Genomic DNA, 17,500 nt, shown 5'->3' on the forward strand with positions numbered 1-17,500 from the left:
GCGCAGGCTTGGTGATTGTGTACATGTGGACGCGTCGCGTCTTCCCCGCATCTTCAACTGCCATAGTTTGCGCAGGGACGTGTAGTCTACCCATGGTTGTCAGCTGTAGCGCTAGACCGTCGCCCTATTGGTCAATGCGTGATCAGCGCTCGAAGCTCAAGAACGATAAGCGTTATGCAGTTGAACCCATGCCCACATGACGCACGTCTCCGAAATCGTTCCTAGACCCAACATCAAGTAGACTCTACCGTCGGAGCCGCTCTCTGCTCAGTACTTCACGACGCCTCACCGCCAACAGCCCGCCTGTTGACTAAAGCCCAGCCTTCGGCATCGCCGTATCACAAGCTCACAGTCAGCTCCGAAGCCGAGGCCAGGCGGATACCAAGACAGCAGGTGAAAGCCGCACCCCGAGCAGACAACATTTCCCTACTGACTGCATCTAGACATCATAAATACAAGGTCGTGGCTGTCTCGAGACTCTTCTTGTTCGCGTCCCACTCACCTACTCACTACGTCACTCCCCATCATCACCTACGCCAAAATCTGCGCAAGCGAGTTGCAGAACCGATCCACGCTCCATACACGACGAATCTTCAGAGAAGACGGTATAACTCGACAAAAATGGCGACTCTCAGTGCTGGACGTAAGCACAAGGTGACGATTGTTGGCTCCGGCAACTGGTATGTGGTTGCATCAGCTCCGGTGCGAGGGGAGATGGCTCCCACGCGCAAGCCATGGACAGCCGCTGGGATCAAGAGCTAACGGCCACAGGGGCACCACCATGGCCAAGCTGGTCGCCGAGAACGTCAAGGAGCATCCGTCGCTGTTCGAAGAGACCGTGCAGATGTGGGTGTTCGAGGAGGACTACACCTTCCCAAAAGACTCGCCTCACTACAGCGGCTCCGACAAGCCCGAGAAGCTCTCGCAAATCATCAATAAAGTCCACGAGAACGTCAAATACCTCCCCAACATCAAGCTTCCGTCCAACGTCGTCGCCAACCCCGATCTCCCCGACTCTTGCAAGGACTCGACCATGCTCATCTTCGTCCTCCCACATCAGTTCATTGCACGTTCAAGCCAGCAGCTGGTCGGCAAGATTCTGCCATATGCGCGAGCTATCTGCTGTACAAAGGGTGTTGATGTCAGCGAGAAGGGCATTCGACTCATGTCCGAGACCATTGGCATGACGCTCAACATCTATTGCGGTGCCCTATCGGGCGCCAACATCGCTTCCGAGATTGCCCAAGAGAAGTACTCTGAGACGACAGTAGCGTACGACCCGCCACCAATGGACTCGCGCAACCCTACCCCCAGCGGCTCGCCGAGTGCCTCGCAGACTGATCTTACTGCTCATGTTGATCTCATCGACCCCAGTAAAAAGAAACCCAGTAAGCGTTCGGCGCATCTGACTGCTCTCCCCAACGAGTACCCCCCTCTATCGCACGAGAATGTTCGAAAGCTCTTCCATCGCCCTTACTTCCACGTACACATCGTTAACGATGTCGCTGGTGTCTCACTGGGTGGAGCGCTGAAGAACATCATTGCGCTGGCTGCAGGCTTCGTGGACGGCCTGGGCTGGGGAGACAACGCAAAAGCAGCGGTCATGCGTGTCGGTATCTTGGAGATGGTCAAGTTTGGCAAGGCTTTCTTCGGAGAGAGTGCTCGTACAAGCACCTTCACTGAAGAGAGTTGTGGTGTTGCCGATGTTGTGACCTCGTGCATGGGCGGTCGCAACTTCCGCTGCGCAAAGATGGCCATCGCCCGCGGCAAGACCATTTATGAGATCGAGCAGTCTGAGCTCAACGGTCAAAAGCTCCAGGGCACCAGTACTGCCTATGAGGTCAACGAGTTCTTGAAGGCCGAGGGTATGGAGGACGAGTTCCCACTCTTCACCGCTGTCTACAATATCTTGGAGGGTAACAACAAGCCCGAGGATATTCCTCAGCTCATTGAGAAGAAGCCATGACTAGAGGAACCCAGGCTTTAGACGTCCGACACATAGCGGTGGGCTCTTGATTCGATAGACTACATCCAGACTTGAAAGCGAATACCCCTTTAGGTAGAATAGACTCCCCTTGAAATCTCGTCGGATCGTGCATCCCGACGCCAATATACCCACGTACCGTGTGCAATCGCTGCATGGCCATGCAAATGAGCTTGTTGCGTTATTTCCCAGCACACCTGCGTTTATAAGCAAACCATCGTACAACACCCGCAGCACCCAAACAGGCAGATTCTGACAGTGGGGACAAGCGTCTGTGTACAAGAATGATCATTTCTGGATATTCGCATACTTCCAAACATATAGAAACTTTATAAGCACTGCATATAGGCGATACGACATATGCACCCGGCCGCGCTGTTAATGCAACCGACTGACGCATGTACCTCCGAACAGCATCGGACTTTAGAATTGCCTTGGCAGGATCGACGTTTAGTTTGGCGCTTGAGTCCGCGGAGCAGCATCCATGCCAACTACATCATGCCGAACATGGATCACTCCCAGCTACCGATCACTGACTTTGTGGAAGACCGCCTGACTGCAGCCTACACACGCGTCAGGAATGCGAGATGGTCCACTTTACACGAGTGAGCTGTGACTCGTGTTGTGGTAACGATATGCAGGGACACCCACTGAGTGGATAAAGCGAATGAGATCGTGTGCGGCAGGATTGATTGGTAATGCGAAAAAAAGTTAGATCTTCACCCGTTTCAACCGCATCTAGGTTTGCTCATTGTGGGTGCGCTTCGCATCTTTAGCCCTGTCTAGCTTCTCGGCAAGGCACGTCAATCGTTAATCAAATCTCAAAGATGACGACATGGCCTTGCTTTAACTCCGATGCCTCCTGCCTGAGGGTTTGTCAACTTCCCGATTTTTTGGCCTGGTGTCCCCGTTATCTGTAGGACCCCATTGTTTCCCGTCTCTCCAACGGCGGAAGCTTAATATCCGCCGATTGAGCAATTCGTCTGCAAGTAAACCTCGCGACTGCTTCTTCTGCCGAGTCTCTTCACAGCACCTCCACATTCTGTTTTCCCTCTAGTACAGCTGTTTGAGACCCAATACATTCCTCATTCACCATGTGGGGTTCCGCCATTCCACCAGCAGAACGAGACAATCGACGCAATCCATGGCATGAGGACGACTACCTTCGCGATGGGAGAGAAGAAGTAGTGACACCGGACCACCAGAGCGAGGAGGAGAGTCCAGATCGCGACCGCCTACGACGCGCGGGCACCTGGGGGGAGAAAGACGCAGGAAGACTTGATACACGGGCAGCAGCAGAGGACCTCGAGGTCCTACGAGGAGAGCTTGCGTCTCTTTCAAAGTCGCGTTCCCGCGGCGCGCAATCGCAACGATCGAACCCGCTTTCTAGGACCACAAGTCGACTCAGCAAACGCCAAAGCCAGGGCCAGGGTCATCGTCGAGGATCCATTGCACGCGCAGAAGAGGGCACCGGCGATGCAGAAGATGACGAACCGGGCGACATTGTTGCTGCGGAAAAGGAAGACGACTTCGAGCTCGATGAGTTCATGCGGGAGGGACACTTCGAGAAGCGCAAGGACGGTCAATCGGCCAAGAAAGTCGGCGTCATCTACAAGAATCTCACCGTTAAGGGTGTAGGGTCGACTGCTTCCTTCGCGAGGACGCTACCCGACGCGATTCTGGGCACCTTTGGGCCTGATCTTTACCGTATCGTCTCCGGTTTTATTCCGGCGCTGAAGTTAGGGAGACATAAGCAGATGCGGACGCTTATCAACGACTTTTCGGGTGTGGTCAAGGACGGCGAAATGATGCTCGTCCTGGGACGGTGAGCAATACCTCCGTATGAAATGTATGCGTGACAACTACTGACATAGTTTACTAGGCCCGGATCCGGATGCTCCACCTTCCTGAAGGCTATATCGAACAATCGCGAGTCGTACGCTGCCGTGGAGGGAGATGTATCCTACGGAGGTATCCCAGCCGGCAAGCAGAAGAAGCAATTCCGAGGAGAAGTCAACTACAACCCCGAGGACGACTCGCACATGGCCGATCTCAATGTCTGGCAAACACTCAAATTTGCCCTCACCAATAAGACGAAGAAGAACGAGAAGCACGAGGTCAGTCTCCCGCGCGAAAAGTCCACGCCAAAAACCTACTAACATGATGAACTACAGATCCCCATCATTCTTGAGGCACTCCTAAAGGTCTTCGGTATATCCCACACCAAATACACCAAAGTAGGGGATGAATACGTCCGTGGCGTTAGTGGAGGCGAACGCAAGCGCGTCTCCATCGCCGAGACTCTCGCCACGAAGAGCACGGTCAACTGCTGGGACAACAGCACCCGCGGCCTTGACGCCAGTACCGCGCTCGACTACGCCAAATCACTTCGTATCATGACTGATATCAGCAACCGGACGACGCTAGTGACGCTTTACCAGGCTGGTGAACAGATCTACGAGGTCATGGACAAGGTCATGGTTATTGATGCTGGACGCTGCATCTACCAGGGGCCGGCGGGCGAGGCGAAGCAGTACTTTCAGGACCTGGGGTTCAAGTGCCCGGAACGCCAGACGACGGCTGACTTTTTGACGGCGGTTACTGATCCTACTGAACGTCAGTTTCGTGAAGGTTTTGAAGACAAAGCACCGAAGACGTCGGAGGAGCTTGAGAAAGCTTTCAGGGAGAGTGAGGCTTACAAGAAGGTTTTGAGAGAGATCTCTGAATACGAAACTGAGCTAGAGAACAGCGGCTATGTAGACGCCAAGGAGTTCGAGGGTGCCGTACGGGAAAGTAAGAGTAAGACGGTCCGCAAGAAGAGTCCATACACGGTCTCTTTCATCCGCCAAGTATTGGCTTGCACTCAACGCGAGTTCTGGCTTACATGGGGTGACCAGACTACGCTGTATACCAAATTCTGTAAGTTGCGCCAACGCGATGAGGGAGCCTGGAGGTATTTGTCACCTTTTCAGATTTCAAACGTCTTTTGAAACTGTTGCGAGGACCTCCTTGCTTACTCGTCGCTCTTACCATCTCGCGATAATCTACTAACGTCTTGGTCAAGTCATCATCATCTCCAACGGTCTCATCGTCGGTTCCCTATTCTACGGTCAAGCTCTCGACACCTCTGGTGCTTTCTCACGAGGCGGCTCTGGTTTCTTCTCCATTCTCTTCCTCGGGTGGCTCCAGCTTTCGGAGCTGATGAAGGCGGTCTCTGGTCGCAATGTTGTGAAGAGACATGAGGACTATGCCTTCTATCGCCCTAGTGCTGTGGCCATTGCGCGTGTGGTGCAAGACTTCCCGCTGCTACTGGCACAGGTCATTCCGTTCTGTAAGTCATTTCTTCCCGAAGCCCATATGGGATGCATGCGCCTGAAGATGTTTGCTAACAATTTCAGCCATCATCATGTACTTCATGACCGGTCTGGACGTGGACGTGTCCAAGTTCTTCATCTACTTCCTGTTCATCTACATCACGACCTTTTGTGTTACAAGTCTCTACCGAATGTTCGCTGCTCTCTCGCCTACCATCGATGACGCCGTTCGGTTTGCCGGTATCGCACTCAACCTCCTGATTATCTACACGGGTTACGTCATCCCGAAGCCACAGCTTCTCACGGACTATATCTGGTTTGGATGGATATACTGGATCAACCCGGTTGCGTACTCTTTCGAATCGGTGCTCGCAAACGAATTTTCCGATCGTATCATGGAGTGCGCTCCTAGCCAACTGGTACCACAAGGACCAGGTGTCGATCCCGCCTATCAGGGTTGTAGTCTGACTGGTGCACCGCCGAATTCGAGGACCGTGCCCGGCTCAGACTACCTCCAGGTGTCCTTCAACTACTCGAGGTCGAACCTCTGGCGCAACTTCGGTGTCGTCATAGCCTTCACGGTGCTATATCTTTTGGTAACGGTGATCGCAACCGAAACGGTATCCTTCGCGCAGTCAGGTGGCGGTGCACTGGTCTTCGCCAAGAACAAGCGAGCCAAGCAAGCTGTTAAGGAAGAGGCTCCTCTTGATGAGGAAAAGGTGGTCGCTGGCGAGTCTACCGCGAGCTCAGACACCGCTGCTCACCAAGAGGAGGAGGCGCTGGACTCGATCTCGAGCAGCGAAAGCGTCTTTACCTGGAAGGATGTCGAATACACTGTCCCATATCAGGGAGGTGAGCGCAAGCTTCTGAACAAGGTCAACGGATACGCAAAGCCTGGTGTTATGATCGCCCTTGTCGGTGCCTCTGGTGCCGGTAAGTCCACCTTACTCAACACACTATCGCAACGACAATCTACCGGTGTTGTCTCGGGTGAGTTCCTGGTGGATGGCAAGGATCTCGGCAAGGCTTTCCAACGAGGAACTGGGTTCTGCGAGCAGATGGATCTCCACGACGGTACTGCTACAATCCGCGAAGCCCTCGAGTTCTCCGCCATCCTGCGCCAGGATAAGAAGACGCCTAGGAAGGAGAAGCTCGATTACGTCAACAAAATCATCGACCTGCTCGAACTGCAAGACATTCAGGATGCACTTGTTTCCAGCCTGGGTGTTGAGCAAAAGAAGCGCCTCACGATCGGTGTCGAACTCGCTGCAAAGCCTTCGCTGCTACTGTTCCTTGACGAGCCGACGAGTGGTCTCGACAGCAACTCGGCGTACTCCATCGTTCAGTTCCTCAAGAAGCTCGCTCAGGCAGGCCAGGCTATTGTCTGCACCATTCACCAGCCCAGCAGTGTCTTGATTCAGCAATTCGACATGATTCTGGCCCTCAATCCCGGTGGCAACACGTTCTACTTCGGTCCCGTAGGCGAGAACGGAACCGACGTCATCAAGTACTTTGGAGACCGTGGCGTACAGTGTCCGCCTAGTAAAAACGTGGCAGAGTTCATTCTGGAGACTGCAGCGAAACCTGTCAAGCGCAAAGACGGCAGTAAAATCAACTGGAATGACGAATGGCTCAATTCCGACAACAACAAGCAGATGCTCCAGGAAATCGATCGCATCAAGGCCGACCGCAGCAAGACCGTCTCCAACCAGAACCAAGAAGGGGCAGAAGAGGAATCCGAGTTCGCGGCCAGTGTCTGGGAGCAGACCACCATGCTTACCAAACGCACCTTCATCCAGTACTGGCGTGATCCGTCGTACCTCTACGGCAAGCTCTTCGTCGCAGTGATCATTGGCATATTCAACGGCTTCACGTTCTGGCAACTCGGCAACTCCATCGGCGACCTGCAAAACCGCATGTTCACCGCGTTCCTCATCATTCTCATCCCACCCACCATCGTCAACGCCGTCGTACCCAAATTCTACCAAAACATGGCACTATGGCAAGCTCGCGAACTTCCATCTCGAATTTACGGCTGGGTCGCTTTCACCACTGCGCAGGTGGTGGCTGAGATTCCTATTGCCATTGTGTCGAGTGTGCTGTATTGGATTCTGTGGTACTTCCCTACTGGACTACCCACTGACAGCTCAACGTCGGGATACGTCTTCTTGATGACTATGCTGTTCTTCCTGTTCATTTCCAGCTGGGGTCAGTGGATTTGTGCGTTTGCGCCGAGCTTTACGGTCATTTCGAATGTTTTGCCTTTTTTCTTCGTCATGTTCGGTCTGTTTAATGGTGTTGTACGGCCGTACGACATGATGCCCGTCTTCTGGAAGTATTGGATGTTCTGGATAAACCCTTCAACGTACTGGATTGGCGGTGTTCTCGCTGCTACTTTGAACGGTATACCGGTTGAATGTCAGGAGAGCGAGACCGCCATCTTCGACGCACCACCAGGCCAGACCTGTTCCTCCTATGCCGGCGCTTTTGCTTCAGCTTCTCCAGGATACCTCCTCAATCCCGACGCCACGACTGGTTGCCAATACTGCCCATACTCCGTGGGTAACGACTACCTTGCTACTATCCACATCAAAGCAAGCGACAAATGGCGCAACTTCGGTATCTTCCTTGCCTTTTGCATTAGCAACTGGGCGCTTGTTTACTTCTTCGTTTGGAGCATCAGAATCAAGGGGTGGAGCTTTGGTTTCGGGGCTGTCTTTGGAGGCCTGGGCAAGGGTGTTAGTAAGATCAAGGGCATGCTAAGTGGGAAGAAAAAGACTGAAGAGAAGGCCTAATGAGTACCGTAATTCGTGTGAGAGCGGGGAAGAGAGAGATGTCAGAAGCCTATCTAGAATATAATGTTCACGTTTTGGCAAAGTTACATCTCAAGTCATCTTATGAAGAAGCCTCTTCAATCGCCAATATTGCGTCGGTTTGTGCATGCCATCTCATAGATGTATGCATCCAACAAAGCCGCAAAACCCAAGTCAACATGTCCTATGATACTGATTGCGACGCATGCAACTGCAGGTTTGTTAACCAGCAGGCTATCATACAGCAGATGAATTCAGTGGACCACTGGGCCCACCTTTACGAATTCCAAACCGTACTTGCTTTCTGCATGTATGTTTTCGGGAACAGTATCCAGGAACTTGTATCCACTTAACCCAACAGCACCACACTCAACCATCATCCTTGCAATATTGGTGGAGAGTTCAGCAGGATCATTGCCGTTCACCCGGTTGCTGCTGTCAAAGGCTCCGCGGCTTTCAGTCGGAGTGGAAGACGTTTACTTCCAGCGACTTAAGTCGTGCAGGACGGCAATGTTGACCGCGAGAATCGGATTCTTATGTTCATGTTGCCAGACGCGGTCGTAGACATCAACGGCGCGCCCTTTTCTTCGCTGACATCGATCCTGATGAAGAATCTTATTGTCACTTGAGGCTCCAACGGCGCATGGAGATGGCGTGCATTTGGTGCACAGGTTCGGTGCTGCGGGCGGTCCGGCACGGTTCCCATGCGGCTAAGAAGCTAGAGGACAGCTAAATCGTCATTAAGGATGCGAAGGATGTAAAGGACGCGAACTTGTTCACATTGCATACACACTAAAAGCGACTATAACGGGTGTCCCGTTCCGACTTGGCAGGGCGTAACTTACTATATATCTTGGCGTTTGGCCTTACACATTTACTCGTCTTTGCACCGAATCAACATCCAGAAGCAACCATGGACGACCGCTATTACACGAACCAAACGCTTTTAGCCAGCACCTAGGCGACATGTGGCAAATGGTATGGGCATCGGGAAGGGCTAGAGGACGGAAGCGAACACCACGAAGGATTTCCCAATAGAATCTGCAGGTTAGCGCATCATAGGCATATTAATGGACGGAAATCAGATGAAGGCCATGTTACGAGAATGTGTATTTAAAGCCTTCAAGCTCTCACGTTTCTTCTCAGTATCCTCATCAGCATTGCCTTCACTTAAGGCAAGCACTATCTTCCCATCAGTTCAACAGACCGGATTACACTTTCCAATATGCTTGCCAAACTCGCTACTCTTTTGACCGTCATTGGCGTATCCAGCGTACAAGCGCAGCTGGTCTACGAATGCGACTCATACACGGAGCCAAATTATGATTCTTGTAAGTAACCGCCTGGCGTTACACGACTCTCAACTAATCGAGTTTTAGGCGACAGAATCATAGCTAACATTGACTGGACGGAAAGCCCTTACAATGGTGGCCGTCCAATTAGAGATGGGGCCTGCAACATCTTCTCCGATCCGACGTTTTCGGACGGACAGGACGCAAACTGCGTCATCGCTGTATGCAACACCCGCGGCGATGGCCAGGACTCGTACTTGAATGTCATCAGCGGCCCGACATACTATCGCTTGATCAAGCAGTGGTGTGAGCCTCAGGGGTCTGGCGGTCGGGCCCCAGGCCCTGCTCAAATAGAGGCAGGTTCAAACCAATACGTCGAAGCCGGCGCCGTCCCAGCAAGTTTCGCTAGACGCAGCTCCATTCGCACCACGACCCGCTCTGCTAAGCCGCAACTAAGAGTTGACTCGAAGACGATAGAGGAGATGGAGGTTTTCTGGGAGACGGTGAGGAACGAAACCATCCAGCGTCAATCCGAGCCTACTATCCAGAAGAGAGTGAGTGTCCAGTCCATCCTTGCCCCTGTTTACCAATCTTACTGCCTTTTTCTAACACGATCCGACAATAGCAAGAAGAAGTGCTTGTCCTCGGCCTTTCCAAGTCCGTTACTCAACCCGGCGTCAGCAACCGGATGAGCGGCATCACTTCACCCGGCGTATCCACCGAGTGGTCGACTACAGAAGGCTTTTCCACGAGCGTCGGCGTGAGTGCCGAATTAAGCGTCGGCTTCTTTGACATCTTCACTGCATCCGTTGGCATCGACGTATCTATGGAATTTAGTCAGGAGTACACCCGGACGATTGAGTTTGATCCAAGCAAGTCGTGCAGTACTTCACAGGAGGCCTTTATGGTCTTCTTGCCGCACTTCGATCACTACGTTGTCGCGGACGAGAACGGCAACCAGTACGATATCTGGATTCCCGTAGAAGGAGGCGATGTCGCAGTCCAGTGTCTTGGCTAGATGAACATGGGGATAATTGTTAGTTGTAGGGCGGTGGGCCTGGTGGCGGGATATATACTCTGCACGCTTTTTGTAGTATAGCTAGACCTTTTTGCACTTTCAACAATTGCTAAGGTCTTTTAGATGGATATGTAGTTAGGCTAAATAGAGGCGCCACGGCCACTTACTTGTGTGGCGAAGGCAGTGCTCAATCATCTCTCTATCTTGCTTATTCTCGAACAATTCCTCATAGGCTTTCTTCCAGAATTCATAACGTAGTAACTCTATCCAACGTCAGTTCCACATCTTGAACAACAAAACTGTATCTCAACTGGCCCATGAGGTATTTGCTGTAGTCCGCGGATAACTACACAAGCATTACAGCCGCGTCTAAAGCAATGAACAAAGATATCAAAGTGTTTGCCGCCCTTTATTACGTACACAAATATATGTGTCATCTTATCCTCGGTACTAAACTCGGTACCTCAAATTGTTGGATGAGGTCGCCAGGTTTTAGATTACGGAAGCTATGACTGGCTCACCGCTGCGGATATCGAGTCCTCTAGTGGATACGAACCAAGGGATAGTGATCACAGCCACCGCGCGCTACGTAAGCCAAGGCGATATAAAAGGCAACATCCTAGAGAAAAAAAGAACTTCGCAACTCCTACAGAACAGGTCAGTCATTCTTCACACTTTGTTTTTTTTTGTATGAACGCTAAATTTGAAGGGGGTCTCAGAGGGCCACATTTGTGTGTTGGTGTTAGCACCACACGTAGCTCCCCGACGGGTCAACTATCGGGCTGCATTATGCAGTCAGCTAACCATGAAAGTTTCTTTCATCTCAGACTTGTTGAGATAAAGAAAAGATATTGGCCTACTTCGAGAGCAGGAGGAATCGAGCTTCCAACTTCGCACCTTGCGTTTTGGTGTTTGACTTCCCGAGGTCGAGAGGGTGCGCGCTTGATGAGAGGAAGGCAATTTAATACGACCGATGATGAAGCAGCCTGACCGGAATTTCCGCACCATTGTGTGCGTTGTTCTCGGTAAGAGAGAGGGAAGGCAGGTGCTGAGGTCACTTTGAAGGCAGGCAGGAGGGTCGGTGATGAAGCAGTCGCAGTGGTGTTCCCCACGCTACACGCTGGGGTTCGCGAACCAGCAGCGCAAAGCTCTGAGACCCCAAAAAAACATGTTAGCCACAAGCTGCAGTATGGATAATATGAGGCAGCAGGCACAATATAGGAGGTCCCTATGATATGTTTCAAACAGGAGACATTCCAAACTGTATTGTTCTACCGCATGATCAACGCCGCGCAATGCTGTGAGAATTGTCTATACTGGCTGAGCCCACCACCCTAAAGCTGCACCTGAAACTTCGGGTTCGTCCTGATCCTCTCACCATAGTACTTGAATAGAATCGGCACCGGGATAAACGCCACAGAGATGAACCCAAGTAGAGAATTTCCCCACCCCAACCCCAAAGCATCATACATGTTTAATCCAGCGAGCGGCAGAAAGGCACCGAACATGGAGCGGAGAACGGTATTCGCTGCGATAGCAGACGCAGCGTGGACAGTAAACGCATCAACGAGGTAGGTTTGAATAGTCATCATAGCCGTCAGATTGCCCAGACCGATGAACGAGGTAAAGATGATAGGGACGATCCAGTGGACTTTGTAGTATGTCGTCCATCCGTATACGAAAACACCGACGGGGAGTCCAATGGCACCGGGTAGGGTAAGGATAAGCGGAAGGCGGTGTTCAGGCTTGACGTTTCCTTTGGCCTTTTGCTTGACGATGATCTTGTCGGATAGGATACCGAGGGCTACCATACCAATGAACATGCCTACACCAACACCGATGTAGGATAGTCCGACTGCGCCGGAGGAAAAGTGGTATTGGCCCTCGAATACAAACGTGACAGTCGTGAAGAACAGGTACAGGATACCGTAGTTGACAGCGACGTAGAGGGACATGAGACCGACAATGGGAGAAAGGAAGAGCATCTTCATCGGGCGCACAATAGCGCGAATGAAAATCTCCCTCGGCGGCAGATCCTGAGCAAGTTTCGATCTCAGATTCTCGTTCCCAGTTTCTTTCCGAAGGGCCTTTGTCTTGCGAGCAAGAAGAGTAGGATGGTAGGATTCGCGGCCAACGAAAAAGAGCATGACGCCGAAGACACCGCCGAAGATGGCGAGGATCCAGAAGACCCAGCGCCAGGATTGGTTCTCCACGAGGAAACCTCCGCATACAGGTCCGATCACAGGACCTAGAAGTGGTCCGACGGCCCACACGGCCATTGCACCAGCTCTTTGTTCAGGAGGAAACATGTCGGCGATTGTGCCGCCTCCGATAGTCAAGGGCGCGGCTCCGGCACACCCCGCTAGAAAACGGAAGCCCACTAACATGCCCATGGAATTGGATAACGCGCAGGCGATGTTGAAGACAACGAAGAGTGCGTTGCAGATGTTGTACAGATGCATGCGTCCGTAGAGTTCAGACATGGGCGCGATGATCAGAGGTCCAATGGCGAACCCCAAGATGTACACTGAGACGACGAACGAGGCCATTATGTTGGAGGTTTCGTTAAAGGCACGGAGGACCTGGGGGACGCCGGGTGCGAAGAAGGAGGATGCGAGGGGAGTGATGAGGGTACAGGCACCCAGTGCGGAGATGATACCCCATTTCTTTTTCGCCGTCCAGTTTTGAGGGTTGGCGGGATCATTTGGCCCGTCCCAGTCGACGATGTTGGCGTCTCGTTCTTGTTCTGGTGGGGCGATACTAGACATTGTTCGCTCGTCTGTGTGCGTTGAATGGGCGTGGCTGTCGATGCCCTTCTCTGGGTCTTTGGAGAATGAATCCTCAGGTAGTCTGCTGTCTGCATCATGGCCTTGTTCGTATGCTTCTTTGGTAGGTCCGTTAGGCAGATCTTGCGCATCCCGCGCGGGGTTTGGTAATGACGATGGCGTCGCCATTGTGGACGTTGAATATGGAGTGAACTGAAGGACGAGTCGTTAGCATGTATTGGACCCCGTGACGCATCTTCGCCCCTTCCGTGCCGTACGCACTGATGCGGCGTACTCGTGTTAGATTACTGCGTACATTGGCAGCCAGGAAAGAGAAGCAAGTCTTACCGAGTATACGGTATTACTGAGACAGTCGACTGGGAATAACCGCAAGAACGGAATACAAATCGAACAGTTTGTAGATCGACAGTCCGGAAGTCAAACTATCAGCACGAAGTGTTCTAGGCAGATATGGAAAGTAGATCTGAGAGAAAGGAAAGAAGTGATGCCTCGTCTAAAGTGAACAGTAACAAAGGCTTACGTCGCAATCACGGACACAGAAATCTACGACCCTCCGCACGCGAAAGGGCTGCATGCCTAGACCTATGATGCGAGGGCGCAAAGCGGCAGGCGGTCCTACAGCCGCGTATGCAGCGTATTCACCCTATCTCCACACCCTACACGGCGTTATGTCCGTGGATAGGCTAAACTATTCAGAGCCATGGACAAAGGATCGACGGCATTGTAGGATTCTGCACCAATAATATGGCGGGCGCGGGAGACGGTAGCCAGAGCATGGGGAGGCTTTGTCAAAGCTTGTTGGTTGGCATGGCGAGCTTGACAGCGCCCGCGAAACGGTGCCATCTCCCGAGCGTCGCTTGGCTGTAGGTGCGCGCGGAGGGTCGGATGGTCATCTCGGAGCTGGCGGGGCTTGGAGCAGTACTGTATTACTTTTGTAACACGAATTCCGTTCTTCGCAGAGACCAAGGCCCTTGACCTGGTTTCAGGCATTCGGGGTTGGGTCCGTCGCGCGTGTTCGTGCTACCACATTCGTCCGACGCGTGTGCCGCGGACCTGGTATGTAGTTTGGTTCCACGTCGAGCTCAAAGCGACGTTGCTATGGATCGTAAAACTAGTAGTAGCAATTTAGGCCTCTAGATGTGGTACCCGACCAAGCGAGTCGAGATGAGAGTACCGATGGCATTTGGTTAGTAGTACGCCGCCTTAGGAAGGCGACACAAAACACGTCTGACCTCGATATTGTCGTAAAACGCCCTGCAGCTGCATCGTTTGCCGTTCTGGGTATGCCTGTTGTGGTTTCTTGACAACGCGCAGATGTGAGTATGAGACGCGACGTCCATCGACCGATCCACTGTCCCCCGCAGAGAGGGATGTCCCACTTGTCCCCAGAGTACGTGTCTTCCGATGTCATCCGACCCATTCTGCAGATCTGTGGTATGGGAACAGCTGGTAGTAGCTCTTTCGGTTCGAGCGTGTCTGCGAGGGCTGGCTATTGAGGGCAATCTCATCGGTGAAGATTCCCATGCATCACTCACACTATAAGTCTCTTGAAGTGAAAGCAGTGTAATGGGCACAAGTTGGCATCGTGGCCGTCACGCTTTGAAAGATAGATCCTCAGATGCTGACGCTGGCGCATGACATCAGCACGGGGCTCTGAGCAGTCCTGTTTGTACAATGGATATAGAGTGGGAACTTTTGATAGATGGGAATAAGAGTGTCTATCATTTCATCGTAGGCAGCTGCTCTAAGAGCTCCCAAGTTCGTTGCCCATTTCATCCATTCATCTACTTCGGCTAGCCAGCCACATCAGCCGTGTGTATGTATATGCGCCAGAACGCCTTGCTTTGCCATTTATATTACAGAAAGAAGAGATTCATCCGCTTCATCCAATCTATCAGGGTATCTTTATGCGATGTTGCCGGCGAGACCAAGAAAGAGGGCTTGAGCTGCGAGCTGCAGTGTCCAAATGCCCACCTTCTTTATGCGTCGTTTACGTGTGGTTCGATCTTCGAGGACGTCGCGGGCGAATGCATCGTACATCTAAGCATGTGTTAGGACTCGTTTCTAGAGGGCAGCAAGAGGAATAAATATAGGACTCACCTCCTTTGACACCTCCTCCATTAACCCGCTATCGTAGAGGGTCCAACTGCCGTCGAACTCACTAACCCTCTTCACAACCCTGCAGTTCACTGGGATGAAGGTGCGACTTGAGTTCATGTATGCCACAATAGGTCGTACGAGCGCGTTGTTCACGTAAGAAATGTCCCGGGTGAAGATTGGGACTGCGGCGCGCACGTCGTTGAGATGGACACGCATGTCCATGATCATGTAACGGTTGTCCTCCTCTGTTTCCTCGTGGGGATGCGACTTGTCTTCAGGATGTTCATCGAAGCCGTGTACCGCGTGGTCAGAGAAATGGTGCTTGCGCTGTTGGATAACGGTAGCTTCCACACGATCGTACATGTCGGACATGACCTTTGCAATACTATCGTCATCGTCATTGGGGAACATGACATCTGCCACAATGTCGACGTTGCCTTCGTGGATCCACGAGAAGGGGCCTTCAAAGCCCCTGTTGAGGTGGTCGATGTTCAAGCCGTCGATACGAATCCGGCTATGCTTCTTCCAGGAGCTGCCGTCTTCGCTGTCGCGGCCGCTGCTCAACTGGGCGCCAGTGTAGTTGTGTGTTTGTCTGGGATGTATGGTAAAGAGCGAGTTGTCGAAGGATCCGGACATCATGTTGGCAGAGAGGAAGTCGTAGAACAGCCATTGCTTCCGCAGCTGAGGGAGGTCGCAAGAGAAGATGCTGACGGAGAACGGGCGGAAGCCGTTGGGCTGGTAAATAGTGACGAGCAGATCTTCCATCTTGAAGGACTCGAGTTCGAAGTCGCCCGGGTTGTGCTCGTGTTTGTATGACCTGGGATCCACGCCCTCGATTGTCTGCACTGACGTCCGATCTACGACACCGCGGATACCCTTGATTTCGACGTCCTTCAACAGGCCCTTGCCGTTGAACCATTTTGAGAACGACAGTGTGACGTTGACGGTATCGATTGAGATGTCGAATTGTGTGTAGTTGGTGTCTTCTTCGGGTTCCGCTTTCTCTTCGACAGCGTCTGGAGTGTCGGTTTCCTGGTAGGTTATGGCGGCGGCGGCAGCAGCCATCTCGGTCTGTGAACCCTTGCTGACCTTTCCTTTGCCTTGGCCGGGGCGTCGCGAGACAAAGACATTGCGGAAGGAAATGACACCGTCTCCCCACTTGGGCACTACAGCGGTCTCGAAGACGACTTTTATGCCCGAGGACTTTGTCAAGTAGTTTCCGATCCACTTCGCAATCGTCTCCTGTGAGAAGGCGGTGTTGATCAAGAAGATGGTCAGCATGAAGAAGGTTGTAGTGCCCAGCACGATCCAGAGGAAGTGGGCGGCGATGATCCACGAGAACAATGCGTAGATCTCATCGGCATTGAAGGGACGGGTGCTTCGGATGGTAAGCCACTTGAAGTGGATCTTTATGCGCGACCAGAAGCCCGAGGCAGCTTCGAGCAGTTCAGCCTTGCTGGGGCGGTATATGTGGGGTAGGTGGTGCGGGAGACGGTCGAGGAGGGGCTTTGCGGCACCTGATGCTTCGGGCTTGGGCTTGGGCGGCGGTGTTTTGGAGGACTGCGGTGTCTGGCCCGTGGGCTCTGGTTTGGTCTTGGAGGAGCCATTCGTCGCCGAACTCTTGTTGCGGCGGTCGCTGCCTCTGTTCCTCTCCAGCGCTCGGCCCGCCTTGGACGATGCGTTTCTGCGCCATGCCGAGAAGACGGTGCCAGCCACACTCTGCTGGAGACGGCCGGTGCGGGGTGACGATGCTCGCAGCAGCAGACCGGGTGCGTGTCCGGGATACGGTGAGGTGGTCGACAGCCCCAAGACATGCGAATTCGCGGTCATGGAGCGCTTCTGGATGCCTCCCCGCCATGGCGACTGCGCCTGTGCCTGTGCCTGTGCCTGTGCCTGTGCCCATGCCCCCAGCCCTTCGCGCGGAAGCACACGGCCGCCGTGGATCAGCGGCTGGCCAGCGACGGCGCGCCACAGGAAGCCGAGCGTGCCTACATTCTTGTTCATGATAATCGCGGCGGGTACATGGTCGACGTCGGCAAGCGAGGGGTGTGCGGACGTGTGCGGGGGGAGGGAGGGTGCCGTGTGCGGTGCAGGACAGGTGGGCGGGTGGTTGGAATACAAGATTCACGTCATTACCCATGCACATGCAAAAAGAAGGCCTCGCGGTAGAGGGACAGGCGCTAGCCCGCTTCG

The 17,500-nt window shown here is 52.9% G+C and overlaps 5 protein-coding genes across 5 annotated transcripts; 3 read left to right on the forward strand and 2 right to left on the reverse strand.

The window, feature by feature from the left end:
- Positions 1–621: 621 nt before the first annotated feature.
- On the forward strand, positions 622–1,966 carry J4E93_007242 (Glycerol-3-phosphate dehydrogenase [NAD(+)]; the record flags this gene model as incomplete). Its single annotated transcript, XM_049345152.1, has 2 exons — positions 622–680; positions 772–1,966. The coding sequence occupies 2 exons, from the start codon at positions 622–624 to the stop codon at positions 1,964–1,966; spliced, it is 1,254 nt and encodes a 417-aa protein (XP_049197382.1).
- A 1,112-nt stretch (positions 1,967–3,078) lies between these two features.
- J4E93_007243 (uncharacterized protein) lies at positions 3,079–8,093 on the forward strand (the record flags this gene model as incomplete). Its single annotated transcript, XM_049345153.1, has 5 exons — positions 3,079–3,809; positions 3,867–4,101; positions 4,159–4,903; positions 5,049–5,315; positions 5,383–8,093. The coding sequence occupies 5 exons, from the start codon at positions 3,079–3,081 to the stop codon at positions 8,091–8,093; spliced, it is 4,689 nt and encodes a 1,562-aa protein (XP_049197383.1).
- Positions 8,094–9,336: 1,243 nt separating this feature from the next.
- J4E93_007244 (uncharacterized protein) lies at positions 9,337–10,421 on the forward strand (the record flags this gene model as incomplete). Its single annotated transcript, XM_049345154.1, has 3 exons — positions 9,337–9,442; positions 9,557–9,957; positions 10,029–10,421. 3 exons carry the CDS (start codon positions 9,337–9,339, stop codon positions 10,419–10,421), a joined length of 900 nt encoding a protein of 299 aa, XP_049197384.1.
- Positions 10,422–11,755: 1,334 nt separating this feature from the next.
- J4E93_007245 (uncharacterized protein) lies at positions 11,756–13,375 on the reverse strand (the record flags this gene model as incomplete). The annotated part of the gene is made up of 1 exon (XM_049345155.1): positions 11,756–13,375. One exon carries the CDS (start codon positions 13,373–13,375, stop codon positions 11,756–11,758), a length of 1,620 nt encoding a protein of 539 aa, XP_049197385.1.
- Positions 13,376–15,112: 1,737 nt separating this feature from the next.
- Positions 15,113–17,311, reverse strand: J4E93_007246 (uncharacterized protein; the record flags this gene model as incomplete). The annotated part of the gene is made up of 2 exons (XM_049345156.1): positions 15,113–15,247; positions 15,308–17,311. 2 exons carry the CDS (start codon positions 17,309–17,311, stop codon positions 15,113–15,115), a joined length of 2,139 nt encoding a protein of 712 aa, XP_049197386.1.
- Positions 17,312–17,500: the final 189 nt, after the last annotated feature.

The sequence above is a fragment of the Alternaria ventricosa genome (genome assembly GCF_023758065.1).
Source record: "Alternaria ventricosa strain BMP 2768 chromosome Unknown scaffold_13, whole genome shotgun sequence".
NCBI lineage: Eukaryota > Fungi > Ascomycota > Dothideomycetes > Pleosporales > Pleosporaceae > Alternaria > Alternaria ventricosa.